The 18,581-nt window shown below is 32.7% G+C and overlaps 1 protein-coding gene and 1 long non-coding RNA gene across 2 annotated transcripts in view; both read right to left on the minus strand.

The window, feature by feature from the left end:
• Positions 1-5,577, minus strand: part of LOC105507713 — a 46,205-nt gene extending 40,628 nt beyond the window's left edge. Inside the window, exon 1 of the long non-coding RNA XR_001001144.1 lies at positions 5,474-5,577. This is a non-coding gene — a long non-coding RNA (uncharacterized LOC105507713). The remainder of the gene's footprint in view (positions 1-5,473) is intronic.
• A 1,549-nt stretch (positions 5,578-7,126) lies between these two features.
• The window catches only part of KIF18A (kinesin family member 18A), an 86,378-nt gene continuing 74,923 nt past the window's right edge, over positions 7,127-18,581 (minus strand). The window contains exons 15-17 of the mRNA XM_011936322.1: positions 17,983-18,090; positions 9,438-9,547; positions 7,127-7,241 (exon numbers count right to left, since the gene is read on the minus strand). Of these exons, the coding sequence (XP_011791712.1) occupies positions 7,159-7,241; positions 9,438-9,547; positions 17,983-18,090 (301 nt within the window). The 3' untranslated portion in view covers positions 7,127-7,158. The remainder of the gene's footprint in view (positions 7,242-9,437; positions 9,548-17,982; positions 18,091-18,581) is intronic.

Here is an 18,581-nt window from a genome sequence, read left to right on the forward strand (position 1 = left end):
AACTTAAAGTATAATAATAATAATAAAATAATAATAATAAAAAAAATATTTTAAACACATGATTTTTTTTTCTGGTTGTTAGTCTTTACTAATAACTTAAATTTTTATACCAGATTTCTTTCTTAAATACCAACCATTTCTTTAAAGTTAAAGCTTTTGTATAGCATCAAGCACATGTTTCTGAAGATTTTGTTCTATCCATTAAGATTGTTTAAAAATATATTCCTTTTCTAATCATTTCTATCAGTTTCACAAATCATCTGCTTCTTGGGTAGATTCTATCACTAATATCGTGACAAACATTAAAATATGTATTCTCAATCTCTCTCACCACCATCACAAATAAAAGGGTTCATTAAAAAAAAAAAAACCAAAAACAAAAAAAACAATTGTTATTGGGAAGAACAGGAGGGGTTAAAAATTTTTAAAAATAATTACAATGATTCTGAAATAACCACACTAAAGGAGATAACGGTAAAGGGATGTGTGCCAAGGGTGGTGATATTAGAAAGGATTTCCAGCATTTCATATTTGAGAAGTGGCTTGCAGAGGGGAAGTTTATTCTGCAGAGATGAGAAATAAGGCTGAAGACATAGTATTTGTGTCCAAGGTTCTGATCATAGAACTATTTTCCTCTCATATCTCTACTCTTCTTCATTATACAGATACCTTTCACCTTCCACCTTGTTAAAAGTATAAGAATGCATAGATATTTTTAAATTATGACTTCCAAAAAAATACAGATATTCCTCCACTTTTAATGGGGTTATATGTCTTGATAAACCCACTGTAAATTCAAAGTCTTGTTAAGTTGAACTGTGTGGCTCACTGGGAGCTATGGCTTGCTGCTGCTGCCCAGCATTGTGAGAGAACCCGTACAACTATTGTGTTTTTCACTTTTAGTACAGTGTTAAATACATTACATGAGATATTCAGTACTTTATTATAAAATAGCCTTTGTGTCAGATGATTTTGCTCAACTGTAGGTTAATGAAAGTATTCTGAGCACGTTTAAGGTAGGCTGGGTTATGTTTGTAAGTTAGATACATTAAATGCATTTTTGACTCACAATATTTTCAGCTTATTATGGGTTTATCAGGATATAACCCGAGGAGCATCTGTATGTACATATAAATGACAGAAATACCTCAGAACTAAAGTTCCCCAACAGGTCTTAACTTCAGGGTCTAATCCCTATAGTGGCTGTTATGTAGAACTTGCCATTTACAAGGATTGAGTGATTTGTAAGATGATGTTCATTCAGAGAAGTATGGACTATCTATCAATTACTACCTTTTTGGGGAAGTCACAGGAGGTGATAAGCTTAGTACTCAGCATATGCATTAAAAAAACAACTGCCCTGTGCTAATTCCTGAAAAATACATTTATATTTTGTCTTAACATCCCAGTTGTGCCTTCAGACTTTGAATATGGAGTCTTAACACAAAAAAATTCAGGATGTAAACCAGTGGTTTTGTAACATATCTTACCTTGAGTCGTTAACAACTTATGGGCAAGTTGTGAATATGCAAAAAGCAATATATGTGTGAAAGTTTGATTGTAAAAGAAACAACATCCTTGAAAAATCAGTCCATAGGATTTGTGAATGCCTTCAGGGATACTAATGACTTTTCTACATGTACTAATAACAATACTTTATTTTATTTTATTTTCTGAGATGGAGTCTCGTTCTGTGCCCAAGCTGGAGTACAGCGGCGCAATCTCAGCTCACTGCAACCTCCGCCTTCTGGGTACTAGCGATTCTCCTGCCTTAGCCTCCTGAGTAGCTGGGATTACAGGTGCCTGCCACCATGCCTGACTAATTTTTATATTTTCAGTAGAGATAAGATTTCACCATGTTGGACAGGCTGGTCTTGAACTCCTGACCTAAAGTGATCTACCTGCTTTGGCCTCCCAAAGTGCTGGGATTACAGGTGTGAGCCATTGGGTCCAGCCCATTTTTGTTTTCAATATAAACAATGTGAGCTAGATATAATTTGCTTATAATTATAAAATGCATTGAATACACCTCAAATCTGGATATAATTTACTGAACTTCACCCACAAAATAAAGCTAATTACCAGCCACAAGTCAACAGGTGATTCAAATTTGTTTTCTGTCGTAGAGATGCTTTTTGTATAGCCATCCATATGTAGTGTTAGCCACACTGTAGACAGAGGTATTTTATACCAACTGTAGTGCAAAAATCCCAATTCTGCTACTGTGGAATTTCACAGCTGTGGAATTTTTGGCAAATTACTTAATTTTTCCAAGCATCTTTTTCAATTAGAAAACTAAATATGTTATTTAGAAATCATCATCTGAAATCCTCATGGCTAGGCATTTTATAATTCAGTATTTTTTTTGTTTGTTTCAGAAATGCAATATAGTGCATATACTGTATTTATATATAACACCCTCACCCCAGTGAGGTCTGGGTTAATACTCTATAACTGAACATTAACATTTCTGCAGCAAAGCCTCTGAAAGTTTGTACTAAGTAGGGTAAAGACAATTAATAGACTCATATTAGCAGTAGTCAGGTTTTACTGACAAAAATTATACAAAACCTGATTTTCAAAATCTGTGAAGTTTTGGAATTGAATAAGAAGTTGTACATCTGTAACAATTACTTTAAAAATTATTTAATTGATAAAACTCATACATATTTATCATGTTCAACATGAAATGTAGCATCTACTTTAAATGCTTGTTTGAGGAATAAGTGAAAAATACATTTAAAACATTTATTATATAAGAGCTCAAAACAGTATGACTATTATAATGTGTTCATTAAGAAATGTGGACTGAGGGCCCCTTTGCAAATAAGGAGTCACTTTATAAGGCTTGTGATTGGAAGCTGGTCTCAAAGTAAGGTCAGACTATCCTATCTGATTCCAGAATTTGCAACTTCATTAACACCAAAGCTCTTGTTGAGCAGTTACTGTAGATATTTCTAAGTTATTTAAATATGAAAGAGTCAAAGCATAAAACAAAATGCAGTTGTTATAAATATGAATCCCTCTTCAGTTTAACAATGATATATACATATACATGTATATGTGTATATATGTGTAGTCAGTTTTGCTATATATATATATACAGTATGTATATCTATATAGCATGTTTTCTGTAGATGCTTGTATATGTATACATGTATACATATAAATGTAGTTTTGCTGTATATATGTGTGTGTGTGTATAAATATATATATAGATTAGTCAGTTCTGCTGTAACTATCTTTAAAGTACAAATTTGCTCCTATGGCATTGGTACATTAGGAAACCATTTGAGCCTAATGTGAGTTTTGTATCTGGTTACACAAGTTTTCATCTGGGTGAAACATTAGGTGAATAGAAAGCTGTACTCAGTGGTACCAAGCTACATCAGAATATTCAAAATGAACATACCTCATGACAGTGGGCCACAGTCATCTGCATCTGGCATTATAAACTCCTGTCTGAATTCAGACCACCCTCCTTGCATAACTTTGCATAGCATTTTGTGTTTTAGGAACACATACGCCATGTTATAGCAGTGCTGTTGTTCACGACAATTGGTGTGTACTTTACCTACCTTTGGCATGTAAGCAAAGTCAAGTATAATATCCAGGAATGTAAGAACATGTTCTTCAATTTTAAAAGGTAGGAAAGCATAATATAATCTTATTTTTTAAAATGTTACTCTGCAAAAAACAAAATTTGTTTTACTTAGGTCTTAATAAAAGTGAATGAGAAAGATAGGTAGAATTAGAATTAATGTATTGAAAGTGATTATTTCAATATGATAAATAAAATGACTCTCTTGAATACATTCCATTAAATCTCTACCATCATAACTTTCTAATTTGTCAATTTTATAACCATTATTAATTTAGAACATTGTTGCTCCAAGTATGTTTTTAGGGATAGTACTAGTTCTTTAATGAAAGGATTTTTTAAAATATAAAGAAATACCACTTTTTTCAGATTCATAAGCAAGTATGCAGTGACTAAATGAGGCTTTAAAATACTCCACTAAAGGAAAAAAATAAGAAAAAGAATACCCTGGACAAAATCTGATAATTGTATTCAGTGTTATAATAATGAGGGCTCAATATAGTATTCTCACACAATTTTTAAAAACTTCAGCGTTTTAAAGTAATTCGAAAATTACCGGGTTAAGTAAAACGAGACTCTTGGTTATGAGACTTCAGGGGCTTATATTGTCAATGTGCACAGTCTCCCAGTATGCTGCATTTTCCACTCTTCTTTGACCTGGAACCCTTTCCTTGGCAGGGAATCCCAGGTAAGCTGTGTTCTGTGGAACATGCATAACACATCATGATGTAGAAATAACAGTGACTGACTACTCCAATATTTTCAGAAATGCTGAACAGTGTAGCTCAAAAGAGACCATCATCTACGTTTCTCTCGATATATTTACTATATAAAAATTGTTATCAGCAGCATTATGAAATTCACACTTAAAAATTTTACAAATATGTCCACCATGGTTTTAAATGTGAATGAAAATGAAAAGTGCAAAACAATATAAAAAGTATGATCCTATTTTCATAAAAAATCCCCAAGAATATAGGAATATAGATCTAGATATCTGTCTCTCTCTCTCTCTCTATATATATATATATATATGACAAAAGTAAATGTCTAGGCATGGTACCTAAACTATTAGGTTGGTGCAAAAGTAATTGCGGTTTTTGCCATTGAAAGTACTGACAAAAATCGCAATTTGCACCAACCTAATATTAACAGTGGTTACACCTGGGAATGATATTAGTAGGAGATGAGGAGGAAGCACATTTACTTCATACAGTTCTGTATCATTTTCTAGAACATTTTTTTAAAATAAAAATTAGTTATTTTAGTTAAAATATATCTCTGATGTTACCAACACAAAGATAAAGGTTTAAGGTGATGGATATGCTAAAATCCTGACTTGATCATTGCACATTGTATACATATATCAACATATCACATTGTACCCCATATATGTACAATTATTATGTACCAACTAAAAGTACATATATTAATTTTTTAAGAAATAATCAATTAAAAATCAAACTGTGCTGTTAGAAGTTAGGATAGTTGTTACCAGTGAGGGAGGTGGTGACTGGGAGAAGGTGTAAGGGAGTCTTCCGAGGTATGGATAATTTTCTATTTCATCATTTGAGTGCTGTTTACATGGGCATGTTCACTTTGTGAAAATTCACGGTTATATATTTACTTTTGATTGATCTACTTTTTACATAAGGCTCACTTAAAAATGTTTTCACAGTGACTTATCGAATAGTATTCTTGTTTTAGTTTAAATTCACATAGTTAATCGTCTTCTTTTCCCATATTCATTATGGTTTATTCCCCCTAACTTCCCCTTAATATAGTTCTATGACAAAGGCCCTTTTATTAATTTTTATAGAAGGCCAAATCTCTACCTGATAAAAATGGTATATAAGAAAATTGTGCTCATACCTTATGGTATGAGGAGAACCATGAGGTCTAGTCACTTATGAATCATGGTAGCCACTCATCACTATCTGGTGAAAAGATTTCTTTTACCTAAAATTGAAAGGAATACAGAGATGAAAGTGATTGTTAAACAGTCAACACACTCAAAAACCAAATGATGAAGGGACCAAAAAAAAAAAAAGGTGTGTACGGTGGTTTTCCATATGACAGATCCTGAAGATGCTCTATAAATATGGAATCACCAGTGTCAGAGCTGAAAGGGACCTTAAAGATTATTCTCACACTCTCCCAACCAGATTTTAAGTGGAAAAACTTGATTAGCTGAAAGGCTTAAAATGTTTCAGCCTGTTTGCTTTGGTGTGAAGGGTCCTGTGCTGCATAAAATTAAAAGTGCATTTGGCCAAATGTGTTACATTCAGCAAACAAACAGGACAGGCAAGGCAAGAAAATAAGGTTGTATAATTAAGTTGCAGCTCCATGTACTTCCTATAGCAGCAAGAATGACTGAAACATCTTTTCCCATTATCATTACGAGGCCTGTGGATTATTTTCAGATTTGACTCTGGTGCCACATATCTTGATCGTATCTGAAATACAAATCTACAAAATTCACATTTTCTATAAAATAATAGTTTAGAGCAGGGGTCCTCAACCATGGCCTGTTAGGAACCAGGCCGCAGAGCAGGAGGCGAGTGGTAGGTGAGCGCTCCCATTGCTGGCATTACTGCCTGAGCTCTGCCACGTATCAGATCAGAAGCGGCGTTAGATTCTCATGAGTGTGACCCCTGTTGTGAACTGCGCATGTGAGGGATCTAAGTTGTACACTCCCTGTGAGAATGTAATGCCTGATGATCTGTGACTATCTCCTATTACCCCAAGATGGTACTGTTTAGTTGCAAGAAAACAAGCTCAGGGCTCCCAGTGATTCTACATTATGGTGAGTTATGTAATTATTTAATAATATATAATATATAATGTAATAATAATAGAAACAAAGTGCACAATAAATGTAAAGTGCTTGAATCATCCTGAAACCACCCCCCGACACTCAGTCTGTGGTTTTGTCTTCCACAAAACTGGTCCCTGGTGCCAAAAAGATTGGGGACCATTGGTTTAGAGTATGTAAGGGGCAGTAATGAGACAAGAAAACGAAACACTTTAAAATCTACATCTTTAATATATCAAGTAGCAAGGAACAATATTTTATTTGTGATGACTACTTAAATAATATTTACAATGATTTTATGGGCACATATATCGACACTTCTACATTATTTTTGAAAAGGAAAGTCATATATATGATTAAAACAATGTCTTGAAACATAATAGCGAGCCAAATACATCTTGGGCCATAATTTTACTACTTCTAAATTCTTATTTTCAAAAAATAATAAAGATAATTTAACTCACTACCATTTACTAAAATGTCCTAGTCAACTTGTTGTAGCATAGTAAAACTAAGCTGCCACCATGGTAATTTACACTCAGGGATTTTAAAAGGCAACAAATATTTAAAAAACTTAAAAGACAATCTTTTCTTTTGGAATTTTATTTTTTTAGAATACAAAAGAAGAAAACAAAGAGTTTCATTTTTTTGCTTGCTGAAAGTATTTGGGTAAACTTAGCTTTAAGATGGGTCTTCTTTCAAAGATTTTAATCAACTTCATTTTGGTTGGTTTTGAAGTGATTTATCTTAGATTTCCTTTTGAAATATTTCTTCCAAATTTTCTAACCAAGCTTGGATTTACTTTACAGATGTTTCTTTTATGTTCTAGTGAAGAAATAAAAAGATGTGTAAATATGGCATAAATATCATTCAAAAGTTTTCATCATTCAACTTCTAAAAATCATAACCATAGAAAGAAAAATTTACTCTTGAAATTCATAGTTGTTAGTTAACATGATTTAAAATACTACAACAACAACAAAGAGACATTAATATCTTTGGTTTTTAAAAGCTGCTCAAATTCATATTGCAAATTGAAGTTTCAGTGAGTGTGTGTACATACACAGACATCAGGTGAAGTCATTGAATTAATTACTATGTTCACTTTCTTTCTTTCTGACTAATGAAAGACCATTTCTACAAGCATTTCTTCCTTTCTTTGCTGTATCACCATTTTTTTCTCATTCCTTGGATTATTTCCCCAGGGATTTAAACTTCCATACTTTTTCAATTTAAAATTATCATTTGCATCTAGTACTTCCTAAAGGGCTGATCTTAATCCTGTAGTTCTTCCCTACTGCCACCTCTCAAGTATGTTCTATTTATGCCCATTCTTCTGGTTCTTCATTAGCTTTCACCATCATTTTCTACTCAACAAAGTGTTGTTACAACAAGGTGCCATTGACTATTTTCAGGATCAGTTTAATTGCTTATTCACTTTCTTGGCCACATTAGGTTTGAGTTTTAGATGGACATATTCGCTTAACACTATTTCTTATTTCTCGAATTGACCATCTTATTTCCCTACTGATGGTCGTATGTTTTTTTATTTGTACATTGGTACATTGTTAGTTAGAAAACTTGGCTTAATACACTCTAAGGAAGGCAGTCTCAATTCTCACCTTTTTCTGCTGTGCATTTGGGCATTTTCACTTGAACATTATAATGTATATAAAATATCTTTCCTTACAAACGAATACCTCTTCGGCAAGCATTGTGGTTTAGTATCATCTCCCACTTTTTTTTTTCCCCATAGTTGATATTTTTATTCACATCTCTTTATACATGAAATATTTGATGCATTTGTATCTTCAGATAATACGCATATTAGAAAAACCCAATTTCTATGACTTGAGAATTTTTATAAATTTATTATTTGGCTGTAGAATTATGATTCTTGAAGAACTTTTTCAGAAGATCAATGCGGCAGTACACATCTACACTAACTACAGATACACATTTTTAAGCATTATTAAGTACAACACGTCAAACCAAATATCAAGGTAAATGTTATACTTTACCACCTTACTGTCTGATGTTTCAATTTGCTGTCTGATATTTCAATTTCCATTGAACTTAAGGTAAACACTGGCTACTACAGGGAGCAAGCATTTACCAATACAGGTTGACAAAGTTACTGAGGAATTTTATATTACTCTAATCAAAGGACACTGACAGAAAAAAGTAACAATAGCTTTCATGTTATTCTTAGAAACATTGTATCACGAGACACCTTTAAATTGCATCTGCTATAATTATAAGTTCCTATAGAGAACAATCAAACTATGTCTTACTGCTCTCTGTATTCATCACAAGACATGGTAAATGCCTAGTAAATAAACAGTTTCTGAATGAAGTCTTAGGAACTGTAGTATCAGAGAGACAGAAGTCTAGATGTTGGGGCTTGGAAACTGGCTGGCATGATATACCACTAGTTTAACTGAAGTGGTTTTGTTATCATAAACTCATGTCACTCCCATATGTGGTTGATGGAATGTAGTATCTTTCATACTGATGGGAAAGATCCATCAGTATCTTTTCCAACTTGCCAATGGGAGTTACAATATGATTATAACTAGATACAGACTGGAATATGTGTAGTACTTATACATTGAGTTAGAGGCCAAATTACTCAAAATAATATGCTAAGAGAAAAATTTAAAGTGGGTATAGTTTATCTGTAAAATATACTTAATTAGTAACATTAAATAATACATTTAGCCAATTACTTCAATTATCATGAGGCAGTAGGGATAACTAAAAGGGTGTATAATGTAGAGCTGTAAGACCTGGTTCTTGAGTTTTGGTTCCTCCAATATAGTATCTGTGTGATCTTGGGTAAATGCTGTTTGTGTTTTAAAGTTTCCTCATCTATAACATGTGGATAATCATACTTGTTCTACCATATAGTAAAGGTGATGAATAAAGAGAGATTCTTACGAAAACACAATAAAAAATGTAAAGTACTAAGTGTGTTACATAGTCATACCATTAAATATCAAATTAAAAGCTGAGACATACCCATTGTTGGTTTGTTTTCTTGTAAGTGCTTATTGCTTGAATTATCTTGTCGAACACGTTTGGCAAATCCAGAATTTATGTCTGCAGTTAACGAAGTGTTTGATGTAGAACTTGAGGGGAAAAGTTTTTAATTTAGTTAAGCATTTTTTTTTTTTATCTCTCAAACTTCTAATACATATTCTACATGCAACAGTGATTAAAGAAATAAAACACAAAAATATTAAGTTGTGAAATCTCACAGAAGTGGAGGTACTAAATACATTTTTGGCCCAGAGAAATTTAGCTGTGTGTGATTTTAAATTGGTTATTTAATATATTTATTCAAATTGAATGTTATGATTGTAGGTGTATGTTACAATTCTGTAGCAGAATATTCCAGGGTGCTCTGCTGGCAGATAAGCAAGCACTCAAGCACTACTATTCAAAATGTAGAGATCAGTAGCACATAGTCACAAGAGGTAAAAACAAAAAACAAAAAAAACCAAAAAAAACCCTAAGCTCATGTTACAAATTTGGACCAAGAACCCTAATCTGAAAGGTATAAACAAGTGAGATTGTTTGAAAAACTTTGTTTTAAAATGAAAGCAGGGTAACAGAATAAAAATCTCTAATTATTGGAATCACAGAAACTGAAATAAAAAGAACGACCTGTTTTCATTTGCTCTAGCTTCAAAAATTTAATCAGTTTTACACTGCTGATGGTTCAAATTTCTTACTCAATTTGAGTGGACATATTAATAAACACCTATTATGGCCTTGTGTTACAGGATATACAAATAAATAAGGCACAAAAATTCCTGTCCTAAAATCTTATAGAATAGACATACAGTGGAGATGAGAAAAAAATAAGATAAATATATGAAATAATATAAGGTAAAGCAAAAATATAGTGCCAAGGTTTTCATAATACAAGGAGCTATAGATTCTTGAGTGTAGACTAAGAAAGAATAATGGAAAATTTTGTGGATGCAATGAGTTTGATCTGGGCCCTGAAAAACAGTAATCCTTCCTAGTCCTAAGGTGGATCAATTTTTAATAGGTAGAATTGGGGGTTGGGTGGAAAAAGAACAACCTTCCACACTGATTCAAACAACCTAAGTTGAGGGAAATTCTGACTAATAAAGATACTATATAGTAACCTTATCATCGGGGGGGATATCTTCTAAGATTGCCCGTGGATGCCTGCAACCGAGGATAGTACCAAACAGGATATATACTACGTATTCTCCTACACATATCTATGATAAAGTTTAAATTATAAATTAGGCACAGTAAGAGATTAACAATAAAATAGAGCAATTATAACAATATATTTAATAAGGTTATATGAATGTGGTCTCTCTCTCTCTTAAAATATCTTATTGTACTACAATCGCCTATTTTGAACTGCAGTTGACCACGGGTAACTGAAACCACAGAAAGCAAAACTTGAATAAGGGGTGACTACTCAGTGGAAGTAATGAAAAATACACAGTTTAAGAAGGTAAAATCACAAATTTGTATGCACAAATAATATATCAACTACAGTAGTCCCCACTTCCTAAATGGTGATAAATTACTACGATTCTGTTTTGAATATTAAACCTGCTTTTTTGTACATATCAGCTGTCCAAGGCAGAAATTCTTTTTTGATCATTTGGTGATTTTATTTTTTCAAATATAAAGATCAATGTTATTAGTTACTTTTGATAAAACATTGCTTTTTCTTAAATTTATCCCAAAGTTGTCTTTATTATTTCAAAGTACGATTATTCACTTTGGCTAGTTCCAGGACCCTACTTTTTACTCATAGCATGTTCTTTCTTGAAAATTAGGCTTTTGAATAAAGCTATTTGATTAGAACTCATATTTCTAGAAACAAAATCTAACCCTAATAAATTGCATATTTATATAAAAGTAAAATATACCCAAACATTTTTACGATTTAGTTAAATAGTCCATTGATGAAATGTTTAACATTTATGTTGTAGGTCATAAACTACAAAGACTTAACACTGATATAAGTGCAAATTCAAATTATGTTAAAGACTATACTGAGAAATCCAAAGACACTTCCAGTTGTATGTAAAATATATTGCCATAACTATAAATAAAGTGAAGAACTAACCTTTTGCTCCCTTATATAGGGAGAATGTTTCTACTCAATTAACATAATACCTCCTATACTATTTTGTCTGAAATAATTTCTAGTTGAAATAACTAGACATCTTTCAAAACAAAATAAAAATGTATGGCAAGTTTGAAACTGCTATGGGGTGCTTAAAAGATTGTGGAACAAACAAAAAACCAATTAACCAAATAAATACAAAACAAACAATCCAAAACTCTGATTAATATAATTGAGAAGTAAAAGCTAACATTATGTATGTATTATATTTAAATATTTGATAGGCTAATCAATTTAGTAAAATAGCCTGCTACAGAAATATTACATAAATTGTTAAGATTAAAAATCGAATATTCTCATTTAAAAAAATCTGTTGGGTAGGTTTTGGAATATCCAGTGCTTTCAAACTCTAATGCTATTTTATGCAAAATAAATGAAATACATATATAGAGAGCATCCCCTTCTTTATTTTTAAAACTGTATTAGAAAAATACACAACTAAATATGTATATAAAGCTGCTAAATGGAAAATACCACAGTTTATTACTCTGAAGCTCATGTAACTTTAATTGGGGAAAAGGAAGATTAAAAAAAGTAATCATGTACATTTCTAGCATTAATCTCTTTTAACCTTAGTTAATGGCAGGATCTAATTACTGGTACCAGAGGGAATGTAATATAACAATTAATAGGCTATAAGAAATCAGGTTACTTTCTTTACATGTCCTTTAATATTATTTCACAATATTAATTGTTCATGTGGAAGCCCTTTAACTTATCTAAAATCACTCCAAATATACAATTCACATACCTGGACATTTCCTGAAAAACCATTTGATTTTATAATAGCTAAGTTCACATTTAAAAATTATTCTTATCTATAAACATTTGTGACATCTAAGTAAACACAACATACTACCAGTGAAGGACAAGAAAACTCACTAAAACTAATTAATGGAATAAATGACAAAACTGACATTATTCAAATTAGTGATAAAAGTAGACAAAACAGACGATTGTGGTTAGCTAGGCTCACTCATAAAGTGATTGACTTCTGTATATAAACCAGACTAATTGTACAAATCAAATTTGTACCTTAGCAAATACAAAATTTTAAATGTCGTAGATGAGACATTTAGGAAAAAATCCATAAATTTTAAATTTACACATTCCAAGTCTCTGTCATACTTTGTTTAGGAGGGACAAAGACAGATATTAAATTCACTTATGAGAAGATACTCTGTGTAGCACAAATAAGTAGGCTACCTGTAAATTCGTTTCTGTTGCTTAAATGATAACAGGCTCCTGGTGGAAAATACATTTAAAAAGAGTCATTTTAAGGTCTTCTATAAACTTTTCTCCCCATAATCACATAGCAAAGAAAAAGAGGTAGAGGAAGTCAGATCCATTTTATATTTATTCAGTATATTTTGTCATTGCATTCAATTTATAGTATATAAAGAATGTATCATGAACTTCTAGTCATATAACTCAGTATATTTATGATTTTTCCTTATCTTTTTTAGTTGTTTTACTACTATATACCTAGGCATGTTTCTCTTTATATTAATCCTGCTTTTGGTTTGCAGTGCTTCTCAAATCCATGGTTTAATGTCTTGTTAGTTTTGAATAAGTATTAGCCATCATCTCAAATATTATTTTTCCCTATTCTTTATCTCATTCCTTTCTGAGACACAAAATACATACGTTCTAGACTTTTAAAAATTGTGTCCCATGTCTCTTTCACTTCTTCACATATTTTTATCATTCTGCACATCAGTTTGGACATTTTCCTACCAGTCTGTCTTTCAGAAAAAATTCCAAAACCTGAACAGATTAATAACAAGTTAACAAAATCGAAGTCATAATAAAAAGTCTCCCAGCAAAGAAAAGCTTGGAATTTGATGGCTTCACTGCTGATTTTTACCAAACATTTAAAAAAGAACCAATACCAATCTTACTCAAACTATTCTGAAAAACAGAGGCAGAAGGAATACTTCCAAAATCATTATATGAGGCCAGTATTACTCTGATACCAAAACCAGAAAAGGACACATCAAAATAAGAAAACTCCAGGCCAGTATCTCTGATGAATACATGCAAAAATCCTTGTCAAAATACTAGCAAACTGATCCAATAACAAACCCAAAAGATCATTCATTACGGCCAAGTGGGATTTATTCTAGGGATGCAAGATGGTTCAATATAACCATCTTGCAAATTAACCAATGTGATACATCATATCAATAGAATGAAGAGCAAAAACCATATGATCATTTCAGTTGATGCTGAAAAAGCATTTGATAAAATCCAGCATCCCTTTATGATAAAAACTCTAAAAAAACTGGGTATAGAAGGAACATATCTCAACACAATAAAAGCCATACATGACAGACCCACAGCTAGTACTATTCTGAATGCAGAAAATCTGAAATCCTTTTCTCTAAGTTGTGGAACATGACAAGGATGCCCACTTTCACCAGTATTTATTATTTAACATAGTACTGGAAGTCCTAAGTAGAGCTATCAGACAAGAGAAAGATAAGAAAGAAAGAACATCCAAATTGGAAAGGAAGAAGTAAAATTATCCTTGTTTGCAGATGACATGATCTTATCATATATTTGGAAAAACCTAGACTCCACCAAAAAACTATGAGAACCGAGAAACAAATTCAGTAGAGTTGCAGAATACAAAATCAATACAGAAAAACCAGTAGCATTTCTATAAACAAACAGTGAAATAATTTGAAAAAAAAGTAATTCCTTTTACAAAAGCTAAAAATAAAATAGGAGTTAACCAAAGAAGTAAAAGATCTCTATAATGAAATATAATGAAAACTATAAAACATTGATGTAAAAAATTAAAGAGGATACAAAAAAATAGAAAGATATTCTATGTTCATGGATTGGAAGAATCAATATCGTTAAAATGTCCATACTACTCACAGTGGTCTACAGAATCAATGCAATCCCTATCAAAATACCAATGACATTCTTCACAGAAATAGAAAAAACAATCCTAAAATTTATTTATTTATTTATTTATTTATTTATTTTTTTGAGACGGAGTCTTGCTCTGTCGCCCGGGCTGGAGTGCAGTGGCCGGATCTCAGCTCACTGCAAGCTCCGCCTCCCGGGTTTACGCCATTCTCCTGCCTCAGCCTCCGGAGTAGCTGGGACTACAGGCGCCCGCCACTTCGCCCGGCTAGTTTTTTTGTATTTTTAGTAGAGACGGGGTTTCACCGTGTTAGCCAGGATGGTCTCGATCTCCTGACCTCGTGATCCGCCCGTCTCGGCCTCCCAAAGTGCTGGGATTACAGGCTTGAGCCACCGCGCCCGGCCTATCAATCCTAAAATTTATATGGAACCACAAAAGACCCAGAATAGCCAAAGCTATCCTGAGCAAAAAGATTAAAACTGGAGGAATCACATTATCTGACTTCAAATTACACGACAGAGCTATAGTAACCAAAACAGCACAAGATTGGCATAAAACCAGACATATAGATCAGTGGAACAGAATAGAGAGCCCCAAAATAAATCCATACATTTACAATAAGCTCATTTTTGACAAAATTGCCAAGAACATACATTGGGGAAAGATAGTCTCTTCAATAAACAGTGCTGGAAAAACTGTTTATCCATATGCAGAAGAATGAAGCTAGATCCCTATCTCTTGCAATATACAGAAATCAAATCAAAATGGATAAAAACTTAAACCTAAGACCTCAAACTATAAAACTGCTAAAAAAAAAACATTGGGGAAACCCTCTAGGACACTGGACTGGACAAAGATTTCTTGAGTAATACCCCACACAGGCAACCAAAGCAAATATGGATAAACGGGATCACATCAAGTTAAAAAGCTTCTGTAAAGCAAAGGAAACAATCAATAAAGTGAAGAGACAACTCACAGAATGAGAGAAAATATCTGCAAACCATCTATCTGGCAAGGGATTAATAACCATAATATATAAGGAGCTCAAACAACTCTAGGAAAAAAATTTAACAATCTGATTTTTAAAATAAAGAATAGACATTTCTCAAAAGAAGACATATAAATGGCAAACAAGCATATGAAAAGGTAACTCAATATCACTGATCATTAGAAAAATGTAAATCGAAACTACAATGAGATATCATCTCACCCCAATTAAATTTTTTTTTTCCCCCCAAAAGACAGGCAACAACAAACACTGGCTAGGATGTGGAGAAAAGGGAACACTTGTATACTGTTTGTGGGGATGTAAATTAGTACAACTACTATAAAGAAAAGTTTGAAGATTCCTCGAAAAACTAAAAATAGTGCCATCATATGATCCAGCAATCCCCCTGCTAGATATATACTAAAATGAAAGGAAATCAGTATACTGAAAAGATATAAACACTACCATGTTTATTGCAACACTATGCACAATAGCCAAGATTTGGAAGCAACCTAAGTGCCTATCAACAGATGAATAGACAAAGAAAATATGGTACGTATACACAATGGAGTACCATTCAGCCATGAAACAAGAATGAGATCCTGTCATTTGCAACAATGTGGATGGAACTGACGGTAATTATGTTAAGTGAAATAAGCCAGGTACAGAAAGACAAAACTTGGCATGTTCTCACTTAGTTTGGGGAGCTAAAAATTAAACAAATTGAACTCATGGAGACAGAAAGTAGAATGGTTACCAGAGGCTGGGAAGGGTTTTTGGGAGATTGGTGAGGATGGTTAATGGGGGGATGCTTAATCTAAATATAATGAATAAGATGTAGTATTTGATAGCACAACAGGGTAACTACAGTCAACAATAATGTACTGTACATTTAAAAAATAATTAAGAGTATGATTAGATTGTTTATAACATAAAGGATAAATGGATGGATACTCCATTTACACTGATGTGGTCATTACATATTGTATGCTTGTATCAAAATATCCCATGCACCCCATAATATATACACCTACTATGTACCCACAAAATTAAAAATAAAAAACAAATCTATCTTTCAGTTCACTAATACTCTCTTCTGCTATACCTAATCTGCTGAATTGATTTATTGAGTTCTTTATCTCAGTAAATTCTATATTTTCAGTTCTAGAATATCTGTTTAATTAACTTTAATAGAATCTAGTTCTTTGGGAAAGTATTTGAAACCAATACAGTTAAAATTTTTGAATCCCTATCTGATAATCCCAATATCTGCCTCATGTATGAATCACTGCTCCTATGATGCTTTTTTCTCTTAATTTTTAGTCATTTGGTTCTGTTTCCTGGCATACTTTGTAATTTTTGTTTAAGTGCCAAACACTGATATATACAAAAAAAAAACTATAGAGGCTCCAGATGGTATATTCTTCCAGAGATAATTTAATTTTCCTGTGGCAAGGAGAGCAAAGATAAATCACCTTGATCCAATCAAGAATTGAGTTGGTCTAAGGTCTGTTTCAGACTTTCAAGAACTGGCCTATTTCTGGGTTGCCCTACTCCTAGTGAACTACTCTTCAGGGATCTCAAATAAAATCCTGATGTGTTTAACAGGGCCTTTTCTTCATGGTGATCCCTGAACTCCAATTTTTCTATGAAAGCCTCATAAGAACATCAACATTCTGCTTAACACTTTAGCCTCTTAGCAGCTACTTTCAGCTTGGTGTCTTAGCCTCTCATTCCACAAAGTTGAGTACTTGGCGAATACCTTGAGGACAAAAACTGTACAGAATAATTTTGATTCCCTAGCTCAGTAAGACAGCTAATAGCTCTAAGTTTCCATTTTCTGTTTGGCCTCTATGTCTTATGCCATAAAGTGGCAAATGCTAAATAAAAAACAGAGGCAGAGAAAGTCTGGCTGTCTATAGCATATTTCCCTTTTCTCTGGGATCTTAGGCTCTCAATCCTGGCTATAATGGTTGTTCTCCATTGCCTTCAAGCAGCTGTTGGTTCTATTTTATGCACTTTTTACAACTGTTCTTGATGGGTGGGGTGGTCTGATACAAGCTATACTATCTTAGGCAGAAATAAAAGTCTCTTCACTCATTGTATTTTAATCATATATCATAATCCATTAAAATAACATAATTCTATGATGGAAGAAATTTGGTAATGTTTAAAAAGGATAATGAAATAAGTAAAAATAACCAAATAAGTAAAAACTGTCACCCCAGAAAAGTTAAAATTAAGTATTTTTGACAGCTAGAAAACTTTTCAATTTATTTTTAAAACTCTGAAATAGGAAATATCTTATATATATATCAAGTGAAACACTTGAGTTTTTCAAGATCTCGCTTTGATAATATAAATCCAGTACCCCATTCAGAGCAATTTATCCTAAGTATGCTTAAACATGAATTGAGAGTCTAATTACAAAAAATAAAAAAGCAATAGAAAATAACATATAAAGATTAACTTATATAACTATAGAACCAAACCAGTTTATGTTTAATCATACCTTGTTAATTTCCGTTTCCTTTTGGCAGCAGTAGTCATTGCCATGTAGGATGGCACCATGCTTGGTATAGGCATAGAATGCTTAGTTGAGAATGAAGAAGGGTCAAGCCTGTATATTAAATAGTGACAAATAAAAAATAATAATTTTGATTTAAACTATGAAGAGAAAAGGAACTAAATGTGTCCATAATTAGAAAACCATTTGGTACTAATATAGAAAGAAAAACATTCTGCTGTACTATAAAGATTCCCTTGCTAGCCCTGGGGTATTCTTTTCTCTTTATAACATAGGTAAAGTTGCTATCGAGAGATTTCTGCATTCCCAATGGCATAGAAGAGTGAAGGTATTTTTCTTTCCATATTTAGATTGGGTATGATTATGCAGATAAAGTGAGAAGGATATGTTTGCTTGGATGACACACATTCAACCATACTTTAGGGGTATGACCATTTCAGAGTAAGTTGAGGTTTGCTAAACATCAATAGAAAGTATGCGGCCGGGCGCGGTGGCTCAAGCCTGTAATCCCAGCAGTTTGGGAGGCCGAGACGGGCGGATCATGAGGTCAGGAGATCGAGACCATCCTGGCTAACACGGTGAAA

This window comes from Colobus angolensis, unplaced genomic scaffold (assembly GCF_000951035.1).
Source record: "Colobus angolensis palliatus isolate OR3802 unplaced genomic scaffold, Cang.pa_1.0 Scaffold152, whole genome shotgun sequence".
In the NCBI taxonomy this organism is placed as follows: Eukaryota; Metazoa; Chordata; class Mammalia; order Primates; family Cercopithecidae; genus Colobus; species Colobus angolensis.